The sequence below is a fragment of the Pinus tabuliformis genome, chromosome X (genome assembly GCF_031772625.1).
Source record: "Pinus tabuliformis cultivar Carrire ecotype Pingquan chromosome X, CPIR1, whole genome shotgun sequence".
In the NCBI taxonomy this organism is placed as follows: Eukaryota; Viridiplantae; Streptophyta; class Pinopsida; order Pinales; family Pinaceae; genus Pinus; species Pinus tabuliformis.
This window is the reverse complement of record NC_142308.1, coordinates 869,767,093-869,780,395: the sequence shown is the minus strand read 5'-3', so window position 1 is coordinate 869,780,395 and position 13,303 is coordinate 869,767,093. Positions and strand designations below refer to the sequence as shown.

Here is a 13,303-nt window from a genome sequence, read left to right as displayed (position 1 = left end):
TTCACACATCCTCCCAACCCATCCTCCCCACCTGAACCAACATACATCCATAATGGTATCATTCTTTTTAGTTTAGTTTGAAGTAGAGAAGGCCCAAGGCAACATATATCTAGGATGGTCCCCATTCTCTTTAGTTTGAAGCAGAGAAGGCCCAAGGCAACATATATCTAGGATGGTCCCCATTCTCTTTAGTTTGAAGTAGAGAAGGCCGGGGGCATAAGACCGAAGCTCCCCTAGCTGCTCACGGGACAGAAAGAGGGGAATGAGGGTGAGGGTCGCTTTCATGTCTCTATAGTGCACTTTCACTTCATAATGGATGAGGATGACGAGGCGATAAAGATAATGTGTTGGGCTGTGTTTTTTTTTGTTTGGATGCAGATACTTTGGTGATGGTGTTGGGCTGCTCTCACGTCTCGAGTTGGTGGGGATGGATTTGAGTCCGCAAATGACTGATTAACACGCCAATCCTGGCAAATTTAAAAAGAGTTAAAAACAGAAAAGAAGAGGGGGCGATAGGAATACATTCTTCAATGTAGGGGATATCTACCTCACGGTTTCATTATCCTAATATGTAAGGCCAGCAGGGGAATAGATTCATTTGGAGTAACCAGCCAGAAAAATCTACTTATGCATTGAATTCCACTCGAACTCAATTGAGATTCAGATTCAATTTGACAGGCCCAGGATTATGATTATAGGTGAGGAAACCAGGGGAGAAGTTCCCAGTTGAGTTGGGTGATTGGGATTGGCTCGGAAGGAAACCCAGTTGAGTGCGGTGATTGGGATTGGCTCAGAACTCAATGAATGTCAGTTTGATCTCAATAACACAGGGCTGCAGTGCAGCCTATGTGGGAAAGTATATGTAGGTAATTAGCTATTATTTAGTCAACACAAGTGCAGTTTTAGGACACATAAGAAGGAACAATGATTGTTTGTACTTGTACTGAATAGCAGCAGCCAGACAAAGTAGCAAAAACTGCTCTTCTGCTTGCATAAGCCGAATCTCTGTAATTTTAATACTGGGAGATAAAATAGATAATCAAAGGCCTGGTTAATGAGTTTAGCTTCCATACTTAGTACACTATCGTCAGCCATAGGCATGTACCAGGCATGTGGGTGGGCGTGGCATAATAGTAACAGCACCATGAATTGCTCCAGAATAGCTCAGAATACTGGTCTAAACGCTGGTCTGCTTGATGGGTCTGTGAACAGGAGTATCAACCATCATCCCCCCGGCGCTGGTACAGGCAGATTGACTCCTAGTTGGTCAGGAAGATCTCCTAATTCCACTAATTCCAAGAAACAGAATCCAACAGAGGGTCCCAAAGGTGGAGGGACATGGCGTTGGAAGCTGTTGATTCTGTGGGTGCTCGGAGGATTCGTGGGATCCCTGTGGGCTTTCTATTGTATGAATACTGCCATGGTTGAACGTCGGAAGGACTTGCTGACAAGCATGTGTGATGAACGCGCGAGGATGCTGCAGGACCAGTTTGCAGTGAGTATGAATCACGTGCATGCTTTGGCACTGTTGGTGTCCACTTTCCATATTGGGAAACAGCCCTCGGCAATTGATCAGGTTGGTATAGACTCGGTTCGGGTTTTGTGAACAGATCTCGTCTTATTTCTGTTTCCTTGAAGAGGTCCAGACCAAATGTTCACTGAGTTGGGACTTAGAAGAAACACAAGCCCGACTGGAGACGGTAGTTGCTTCCAAATATATGGAATCTTGGATTCTGTTAGAGTTTGTGGAAACCCAATTCTGATTTTGATCATTGCATTTGGGCTCTTTTTATCACAGGACTTGTTCTTTCCAGGAAACATTTCTGGATTTTAACTTAGTGTTTTCTTCCTCTAGGGTTGAAATCAGTTTTAGCACTTTTCTGATTTGGGTTAACCTCACTTTAACAGCCAGTTGCCAAGACTTCAAGTCCATGTGGAAGTTTATGAAATATTTCTTTTTACCGGAAGAACTTTGGTGCTTGTAATTTGCTGATTATAACCAGTGTTCTCTCTTATATACCATAATTTGCTGACTATAACCAGTGTTCTCTCTTATATACCAGATTTGTTAAATTGATAGTTGCACAGAGAGAAGAAGGTGCATTCTACAACCTGGATGGAGGTGGGGTAATCCATAAATTCTTACTGTGACCACGTAATTGTCATTGAATCTAGACAGAGGATAGGGCGAACAGACTAAGGGCATTAGCACACACCCATCTAAATCTGGATCTCAGATGCACCTTGATGTCGTTAAACTCGATGATGCGAGTCTCAAGTCCACACAAATGCCCAATGTATCAAAATTGGAAATCAAGCTTTGCTACCTCGAGCTCTGCAATCTCAAGGTGCATATCAGTCTCGGATTTAGATGGGTTTGTGCTACATTTCATTTGCTGATCGAAACTTATCCCATCTTAAATCATATCTGGAACTATATTGTTCTTGTAATTTGCTAATGAGAACTTTTCCTCGCAAATGATATCAATGATCAAGGCTAACTTAGTAGTGGCAGACATAATTAGCTCCTCTTATGACAATGTCAGCACAATGGTACTAGCAATCAGCATCAAGTTCTTTTTCCAGCGCTGGACCATTAAATACGTTGGTTATGCTTGAACAGTTGTTTTAGCTGAAGTAGTTTAAACATGTATTTTAGCACATGATTGTTCGTAAGTCATGGTTGGATTTATATTTCAGTCTTGGACCATTAGATACGTTGGTTTTGCTTGAACAGTTGTTTTAGCTAAAGTAGTTTAAACATGCATTTTAGCTCATGATTGTTCCTGTCATGGTTGAATTTTATTTTTTTCCTTAACGTCCAATTGTTTCTTCGACAGTAGTCAGCAGGCTTACTTCAGTTATAACTTATTACTAATTAGTGTGTTTTCAAAATGATTGTTTCTGAGTCATGGTTGGATTTTGCAGTTTTGTGTCTAGTCTCCAACTGTTTCTTCGCCAGTAGTCAGCAGGCTTACTAAAGTTATAACTTATTATTAATTAGTGTGTTTTCAACTTTTTACCCAGCCACAAGATTGAAACCTACAAGATGTAGGTTAAAGTTGTGCGCTGAATTTTGTGCTGAGGCTTTTACATATTCTTCAGAGGTTGTGTTTGACCTGTGAAAGTAATAGCAATCTTGCTTATATGTTGTTTCCAAATTTAAAACATCACCTTTTATTTCCTTAGAGAGGCAATATGGTAGCTTGCCTGCTATTCACCTTTATCTTATGTTGGGTCTTGCAGAAGAAATTTGGCTAAATATTTTTTCAAAATTTAAGACATAGCCTTTTGTTTGTGTAGAAAGGCAATATAGTAATTTGTCTGCTGTTTAACTTTATCTTATGTTGGGTTTTGCAGAAGACATTTGCAGAATATGCTAAACGAACTGCTTTTGAGAGACCACTGACAAGTGGTGTTTCATATGCCCAAAAAGTTCTTCACTCGCAGAGAGAGGAGTTTGAGAGGCAGCAAGGGTGGGAAATAAAAATGATGAAAACTAAGGAAATATCACCTGTACAGGATGAATATGCACCAGTTATATTCTCGCAGGATACTGTTTCATACATCCGATCGCTTGATATGATGTCCGGGAAGGTATGCACATTGATCTTACTCTACTGATTCGTTTCTCAAGCATGTGGATATTATCTCTCAAACTAGAATCCACATCTGACAAAGGTAGTTGTTTCTATTAAAACATCTCCTTAGTATAGCCGTTCATATGTTTGCATGTATGCTAGAGAGCAGACGTACCTTGCTTACATCTTTAGAGCTTTGTGGGCATGTGGTATTGGATTGCCATTAAAGAGGATTAGAAAACTCCATTTTCATGTACAATAGAAACAACCTAGTACAGCAACTGCACAAGGGTGATCCTTTTCACAGCTTCAACACAAACCTTTTATCGGGTGGGGGCCGGGGCACACCCACCAGGATTTGAACCTTTTTCATCATGACCACAGTTCCTCCCACTTACCACTAGACCATAGTCCAATGGACAAAAAAATATTTTCATCTAGATTGAAAGTACATGAAGGAATGCATCCTCCAAACTAAAAGTTTAAATTTCTCTCTCTCAAACAATAACATTATTTGACTCTTACGAGTGTAACTGCCCGCAGATGTCTTTGAGGAGACACTAATTGAGGTTTGCTGGATCTTTTATCTATTGTCTGTTGTCTAGTAAATGAAGTGCAGAAGTTAGCTGGTCATCAAATCTCTCCATGAAATGCAAACCTTGTTTTGTATGACTAAAGTTAAAAAATAAATGCAATATTTTCGAACAAATAAATCATATAATCATCAAGGCACCAAAATGATGGGATGCAACCAAATTACAAACTTTATGTAAGAGTTAAAGGTTAAGGCATAAAACAACCAATGTCCTTAGTTGCACACTCTGGAGTTACCTTCATGAGAAGTGATCATTTCAAGTCTGATGGCAACTAAGAAAGGTAAAGGAGATGGTTAGGAGGGGTGATGGTAAATGTGTGCGTAGAAGGGGCATGTGTGCATAAGCTTTCATGATCTGTACGACATACGCTAAAAGGAGGAGAAAATGCAAATGACTTCAGGCTTGGCTGGCTAATGGAACCTCTATTGAGCCTCAAGAGTGAATTCACTGTCTCAGGGCAAGCTTGTGTCCCAGGTTTTCCGTAAACATTGCAATAGCAAGTTATTCTCTTGATCCTGTGATTTGTTCATTACTCTGAATTCTTTTATTATTTTATGCAATCTTAGTCGACGTGGACTTTGGCCTAAGTGATAAATACAGACCCTTGACTTATTTGTCTTTAGAGAAAGATAAAATTATTCTCAAACATTCAACATGCAAATGAAGGGGACTATTTGCCAGCGAACAACTTTTGCAGTTCACTCTTGGCATGGTTCAACTCTCTGACAGTAGGCGGCAGTGCTTCCAAGAGAAGTTAGGCCGCTTATAATATGTAGATGTTTAAATTAAATTCATTAAAAGAAAATTAAATTAAAGACAATTATATAAAAGACTAAATATGGTAAGTTTCTACATAAAAAAAATTCGTGTAATTTACCTTTTCATTTTCTATTATTGAAATCTAATTACCTCAAAAAATCCTTAAAGTTGAAATTGATTAGTGGACATTAATTTGAAATTTGAATCAAAGATGTAATACAGCACCATAAGGAATTTGATAATGCATATACAAGTGTGGATGAGATTTCCATGGAACTAACAAGCCCACTGTATAAAGAATTTAATGCAAGAAAAATTCTATAAATTCAAGAGTAAACACTCAATAAATTATAAGAAGAGATGTATACAAAATATACATATTGGTAAGCCAACCATGGAAATCACAAGGGAGTGAATTGGCATTCAAAGCAAGCTGCAATGTAATGTTCAACGGAAATCCTGTGATGGAATTCTACCGACCACGCAATTTGCATAGTTCCAGAATTCCACAAGGTGCTAAGAAACATCTACACTTTCAATTTGAATTTAAAATTGTTTGAACAGTCCAAATCTGTCTGCTAATTGTTGGTCTTGAAATTGCAACACAAAGAATAGGTATCGTGATCATTCCTGAGAACTACTTGACCAAGTGAGGAGTTCATGCCTATGTTTCACATGGTGAAGGCTATGTATTGCAATGCTAATTCCATATACAATTAAATTGATTTTCCTTGAACTTGTTATGATAAAGTAGCACTTTCATAATTTTTTGTTGATAAGACCCTTTAAAGAGTTGTGAATGTTTTAATAATTCCTTATTGCATTTTATTTTATTTGCTCCTTTAGTTAACAACCACGTTTCCCCCCTTTACTTCTGAAAGCAGTGGGTATGTGCCATACACATCATTCATTTACCACTTGGAATAGTCAGTTGTTGTTGCATTGTTTATCTAAGGCCATAAACTACTCACTTAGACTGATGTGAAGTTCATCCGAGATGCGGATTCACAATCTTGGATCACTGTGATCTATGCCATGGCTTCTTTCCTTAGACCGTAAACCGTTCATCTAACATATGAAGGTTTTACCTCATTTTAAGTTAAGTATACATTTGCAAGCAAGCAGCCATCTCTTTGATATCAATCCTTTCATCTTTTCGAATTTGGTGCTCCTTCTTAAGAGGGAATGTTACTTCTCTTTATCCCATTAACAAATCCGTAATGTTAGACACTATGTTTCTATTCTGAGTTAGAGAAGAAGGTAATAACAGGATAGATCTTGTTGATCTCCTAGTTAGATAAGATTCATCAATCTACATTCCTTGTCCATTGACATTAGCCCTAAAAGTTCATATGATTTAGTTTAGATTGATTGCTTTTAGTGTCCATCTATAGATGAAGAATGTATGACTCAAATGGAAGAGTACTTTAGCTTGACAGACAGTTCAGATGTGATAATTTCATACAGTGATTGCTATCAACCAGGGCTTGTTGAAAATTCAGGTCAGCTGATATTCTACCTCGTAAACCTTAGAATATCTTCATCAGGATTGGACCTCCCTATAGAACTGTCATGAAAAGTTGTACAACCTTGCTGAAGACAAGACATCCAGGATGCAATTTTAGTGGTGAGAGTGCAGCTGATCTTTATATCTGGATTCTCATCATTAAGATATTTATATATTTATATTATATAGACAATGTTCTGATGAATATTTCTATCAAAATCTAGAAAGTGGACCAGAGGGAAAGGTTTTCTAAACCTATGGAGATGTTTAGATGTATGTATTGTGTACAATTTGATGAGATGTATGAGATGCTCTGCAAAATTGTCCAAGATTGAGGTGTTATAAGAAAAATTCAAATCATTAAATCTGAAAACATTTATTGGAAGATTGGAAATAAGTCATTGACATGAAATATAATGAAAGTTTGTTTGGTATTCTTCCAGCCCTAAATTTATGTATGGATAGCTGAGATAGAATATAAAATTTGTAAAATTAGTGTCTATTGGTAGCTGAAAATCTGAATGTGCTAATTTAAATACCAAAATAAAGCCTGTTTTGTGCACAAAACCTACAGTAATATGATAATCTGAATCACTGCACTGTCAAGGGTTGTATGTTCCATGTTCCAACTAACTGCAATCAGTTGCATGCTTAACAGTTTTCCACACACAGGTAATCGACCTTGTTTGCATAAAACATGTAGTATCATGGTAATCTGAATCATCTGCCCTAGAGAAGGTTGCATTCCAAGCTATACTGCCATTGCCATGCTGTGGTGGGATGCATGTTGCAAGCTAAGTGCACCCAGTTGCATGGCCAACAGTTTTTTAAATCATGCATGTAGTGCATCTCTGCCCAATGTTCCTTTTTATACAGGAATTAGTGACGAGGGAATGAAATTACATGCCAACTACAGTATCTGTAGTAGATAGGGTGAATAAATTTTATTAATGTCCTACAAATGACCACAAAAGTAGGTCAATGGTATAAAATAATTCATCAAGAGTAGGTACAAAGTAAGAGTGTGAAAGTAACTCTTAGATCAATACTCAATGCAGGGAAAGATAAAATACTGAGTGTTTAGCTAAAAGCTAAATATCTAGCTAAGAGAAGAACATGCCCTTGATTTCAATCACAGCTTGAAGGGCAGGGTATGTGAAGAGCGTTAGAGGATGCACACTATATTTCTGGCATTCGTTTCCAAAAGCTTTCTGCATGTAAGCATTAATAACATATAGCTTGTTAAAAAACTTTTACCGGCATACATTCTGATGTATATTGCTTTCTCTCTGATGTAATTAATTTTTTGAAAAATATAAGAAGTAATTCAAAAAAAAACCTTTAACCTTATATATGCTTCTGCAACGGGCTAAGCTGGTAAAAGATTTTTTTTCCATATTCTCAGCTGTTAAAGTGTAACATTTAAACTTGATAAATATGGCAGAGGGACACCTGATTTTGAAGGCAACTTCTACACAGTGAAGGAAATGCACAATCATTACTTGTTTGAGTCTCCATATGCACAGAAATGCCCTTATAGCAATCTTGCAAAGGAAAAACTTAAAAGGGCTTATCCATCTTGAAATTTCAATACTAACACATCAAAGGGCATCTGTGTGTGTTTTTTAGGTGAAGTGTCTGGTATATTGATTGCCATATTTACTTTTTAAGACAGGAGTTGAGTTTGTAGAATATCTATTTGATCTATTGTGTTGTGGTTTTTTTATGCTATTCCCTTGGATGCTTTTTACTGTGTAACTGTTTTAGTAGACTCTTTAGGTTGTACATGTTAAGCTAGGTTATTTATGCTCTATAAAATGTTAGTGCCAAGTGGCATGGCTTGATTGTATTTTAATTTTCAAATGGCCATTGGGTCTAGATTTTGGTCTCTATGTAGTTATATCTCCAATCTGACTGAAGCATTAACTTCCCCTTGTTTCTTATTTCTCACAGTTGTATTAATATAAATACATATATTTGCATCAATGCAGGAGGATCGTGAAAATGTCTTGCGAGCTAGGGCAAGTGGGAAGGGAGTGCTAACCAGTCCTTTCACCTTGGAGTCTAATCACCTTGGAGTCGTTTTGTCATTTACGGTTTACAAAACTGATCTCCCTACAGATGCTACACCTGAGGAGCGCATTGAAGCAACTGCAGGGTTAGTTCCTTCTGCATAATGGAGACTTGTTCGTCTTCTTGATTACATTGTACATAATGCCAATTAAAATGGATTTGGCTGAATTATTTGTATCTGTAAACTTATTTGTTTTTTGTAAAGTCCTGATATTGGTCCCTTCAGAACAACTGAATGTTACATCAATATTGGTATGGTCAAATCTCATATATAGTCAAGGTTATATGTTTGACCAAATTGTAAATATTATTTTCTTACTTTTTACAGTTAGACCTTCTAATTGGGTGATATTATTCTCTTACGATTACCTGTCAATTAGGTGCACACAACATAGAAAATTTAATCAAGCTCTTCAATAATAGGTTTAGGACCTCCTTTTATATAATAAGTTTAGAACCTCAGTGAAATGTAAAAAATGAAATTAAGCATTTATTGCAACCGAACAATGAAATGAAGCCCACAGGGCATAGAACAGTTGGTGAATGGGTGCATTGTTAAAGCACTCCTTGTGTGATGGTCACAGGTTCAAAACCCCATGGGTAGTCCCACTGCCTAGCCTTCAAAAAACAACAACAATAACAACAGAACCATGAAATGAGTCTTCAGAGCTGTTCTCCAAGGAAACAGTATATGAAGGATAAAATATCAATTCAGGGGACTGGTATACTTGTTGAGTTTCTAGTTTCACACTCCTGAGTGGCATGGAGAAGCTGTATAATATATAGTGGTGAAATGGAAGAAAAAGAGATTAGCTCACATTGTACTATTGTAACTTGAGATCTCTTCCTATCCTTGAAGACATCACTTGATATGGAGGTTTATTTGTGGACTAGGAAATGAACTTGCTCATCAACATTTTCATGATAACCACAATAAATATGTACATTGCTTTTCCAGAAAAGTTGAAAAGTGCTGTTGCTGCTCACAAAATCAATGAATGTATTAAACCATAAATTTTCAAGGTTAAAGGTTTTATATAGTTGTCTTATAATCTGCTTAAGTTAACCTGTCATAAAGCTAATTAATTTTACAGTGCAGCTAACAAAATGTAATGCCCCTTTCTAATTAATTGCCCAAGGAAGGACGCAGTAGCCTTTCCAACCCTGTAGGCAATAGTCAATTGTAAAGGGGGAAACCCATTTATTCAATGTTTTTGGGGCAACATTGGGTAAATTGGGGTAATTGGAGGAAAACTTGTGAAGGAAGCCACAACTGGGGCTAAGTGGAGGGAAACTTGTAGCTCCTCATCAAAATTAGGAGAAGAGAACCCAAACAGAGTTCTGTAAATAAGAGTGAGGAGAATCAATTTTCTCATCATTGTTGTTGGATGTTTCTGTTTTGTGAGCTGAGGTGCTGAGAGTTTTAAGGCCCCTTTTTCCTTTGAGGGTTTTGGTGGTGAAAGATTCCACCCTAGCCAATCCCCTCTCTTTCTCCAATCTGTTTGACATAATTTTCTGAGGAAGCTTTCATCTGAAGTTTTTGACTTGACGAAGAGGCCGTGGACTAGGTTTGACCAAGCATTCTTAGTGACTAGATGATCTAGGTGTGTCTCCTGTTGAACTAACGAATTTCTCTAAGGAAAAGGTTGTTGGGTTTTTCCTCCATGTGGGTTTTCCCAGAGTAAATGCTTGTGTTCTTGTTTTTGGCTGTCTCTTTATGATCTTAATTTCTATTGTTGAAGATCCTCTGTGTAATTACTTTATGATGAATTTGAACGCAAGAAAGGATTAATGTAAGATATCATAAGAAGTAATTATTAGATAAGAAGAACCTATAAAATTTAACATGGTATCAAAGCTATGGTACAAGAGAAACCTTGAACTGTGATCCTAGATCAACAAGAAAAAGTCAACAATGATCTTAAGAGAGACTGAAGTTTTGTTGAATCCGAAGTCTGCTGGTAGAAATTTTTTGAAGAAGACTGAAACCCTAAATTTCTAGACCTCAGACCTAACCTTAGACCGAGCTTCAGTTCAAGCCTTAGTCCGAGCCTTGGGCTGTTTCAGAGGCTGAGAAGCCTCAGGAGAACCGAGAGCCTCAGGACAATTGTTTCAAAAGGCCGAAAATACCTCAGTTGGGTTGCAGAAGGCCGAAAGGCCTTAGGGCTAATCTAAGGTAGGCAGAGAAGGCCTCAGGACAAATGATAGAGGACTGACTGGCTTCACAAATAACCTTAGAAAATTCGAAACATCACAGTCAATAAAAAGGCCAGATTATTTTTTGTTTGGTGTGTGATCCTTTTGTGTTTTTGACTAATGCTTCATAAGACTGTCAACAGAAAGGCAGAATCATTGGGACATACCCTGTTTAACAAAGAAGAAGTCATGAAGTATGTAAACGGGTATAATGGAAATCGCAGTGTCAGACATGGCCTTAGTCCATCTCTGAAAAACGAAGATGCTTCATCAAAGTTTTCTGATGATTAAAATCCACTGTTTACTTACCTCAAAGCAAAGTTTGTGAGGAGGAACCACATAAATTCTCTAGACAAGCAAGTTCTGATTTGTGCAAATTCAACTCACTGTGGAAGATCGAAAAGCTTCAAATGGTTTACTAAATTTTGTTGCAAGGCCGAATACTAGAAGAAGTCTGAAATATGTTACTTCTGCTTAAACTCTACCAAAATTCATTGGGGATAAGACTATGTATTTTTGACCTAAGAAAGAAGCCTCTCTCTCTCTCACAAGTCTGAAATATGTTACTTCTGCTTAAACTCTACCAAGATTCATTGGGGATAAGACTATGGATTTTTGACCTAAGAAAGAAGCCTCTCTCTCTCTCTCTCACACAGTTGCTGAAACCGAAGTAGTTCAACAAGTCATATTGATTGGTTCCTAGCTTGAAAAGGTTTTCATACAAAGCTCACTATAATGCTGGATGCCTCCTTGGAATGTGAGGTATGTATCATTATCTTCTTCGTTCAAAGTTTTCCTTGACAACATACTTAGACTCCAATACCTTTGTCGATGAAGGCCAGATTCTGTTTTGATCACTAGATTGATAAAAAAGGGGCTAATCTCAGTATTCCCTGAAGGATGAAAAGACATTGTGAATTTGTAGCATGTAAGTCACCTCTGTATTGGAAAATGTGACTAACAATGAACTAGATGTGTTCAAGTGATGATATGGACATTGGAATAATTATAGGTCCGTAACGAAGATCAGATCTGATGTCCTACATCAGTCATGAAGAAATTAGCTATGATTACCTTCTACTACAAGTTCAGTGATAAGATACACAAGCGATCAGAAGCATGAAAGTCATATTAATATTTTAAGAGGGTAATGACAGTATCACAATTCAAATTCTGGCAAAACAAAGTTACAAGAGAGATATTTGAACTATATGAAGTATGGCATAACTGATCTGTGTTCTTCTGAAGCAGGACAATCATTTTTGAAGCTACATAGATTTTGACACCTTGCCAGAGTGTTTGGGTATTAAAGGGTGATACCTATTTTGAAAATATGGATGCTCAGCCCTAGATTTAAAGAAAGCACGCCTTGATGAAGATAGTACGTTGAATATGACAAAGAGGCTGAGTCCTCTTTTCAAGCCTAAAAACCCAAAAGTAAGATGAGTTTAATTTACCCTTATTATTTCTGTGATAGCCACTTGGGTTGAAGAAGTCAAAAATCAATGACCAGCTGAAGATACATATTTGCAAAAAGTATTATCACGAAGCAGTAACCAGATACACTCTCCTAAGAAAGATATCTCACATAAGTCTGGTATATCCATGATTATTTGGTGAGATATGGAAAGGTGAATTGGCACATTATAAAGACTGTTGGTCTTGCAAAAGGAGTTTTGAAAAGTTAGGGTTTGTAAACCCTAGATTAATCTTGAAGGATAATGAAGCCCTAGGGTTTGTAGATAAAAACCTGGCTAGATGTTTTCCCTAAAAGGAAGAAAACCCTAGGTAAGTCTTGAAAAAAAATGATTAAGAAACTTCTAGGGTTTGTACAAAACCCTAGAACTAGACCTTAAGTATTGGAGGTTAACATTTCTGCTGAAAGAAGAAACCCTAACTCTAGCAAGGAAGGAATGACATCAAGCTGATGATGAGGACAAGGATGATAAAGTTGCAACATGGATGCAAGAAGGCTAAAGGGAGCTGACATTTCGCTATAATTTTGAAAAGATAAGTATTGTTTATCTCTCCTCTTTGATTATAATTGTTGTTATTTTATTATTAGTCTCTTATCTTTGTATCCTTTGCTTGGTTGATATTTTTCTTCCATGGCCTCCTAGTGAGGATTGCAGGGTACATCGTAAAGGCTACCAAAGCTTTGGTAGCAAATGGAAGCAATGGGAGAACAAAGCAAAGTGTGTGGCAAGAGGACTTTCCCATAATCGTGATTTATAACTTAGAGGGAGTGGACAAATCAACAAGTTTGAAGCATACTTTAATTGTGCCAAAGAGAAGTCAATGGTATCTACAAGATCTAACATCTGGCAATTGCGAAAATTGAGAATAGAAGGTTCTCCCAGTGAGAGGGAGAGGATCATGACAAAATGTTTGCTCTAGTTGTGAGGTACACTTCTGTTAGAACTATTATCATTGCTTTGAAATTGTACTAGGTGGATGCATAAATCGTTTTTCTCAATGAAGAGAAAGAAGTGTACATAAAAGGCTTTGAATAAGAACTCTCATGATTAAAGAAGGCTTTGTATGATAACAAGCAGACACCACGTTGGGCTTGGTTGATCGTATTTGATTTG

At 37.3% G+C, this 13,303-nt stretch overlaps 1 protein-coding gene across 2 annotated transcripts in view; it reads left to right on the top strand.

The window, feature by feature from the left end:
* Positions 1–394: 394 nt before the first annotated feature.
* The window catches only part of LOC149142472 (histidine kinase CRE1-like), a 34,794-nt gene continuing 21,885 nt past the window's right edge, over positions 395–13,303 (top strand). The window contains exons 1-3 of one of the 2 annotated variants that reach the window (XM_089446820.1): positions 395–1,576; positions 3,361–3,597; positions 8,435–8,601. In XM_089446820.1, the coding sequence (XP_089302946.1) occupies positions 1,055–1,576; positions 3,361–3,597; positions 8,435–8,601 (926 nt within the window). In that variant the 5' untranslated portion in view covers positions 395–1,054. Of the gene's footprint in view, positions 1,577–2,140; positions 2,349–3,360; positions 3,598–8,434; positions 8,602–13,303 lie in introns of those variants that run through there. The other variant, XM_089446821.1, reaches the window with a different exon arrangement.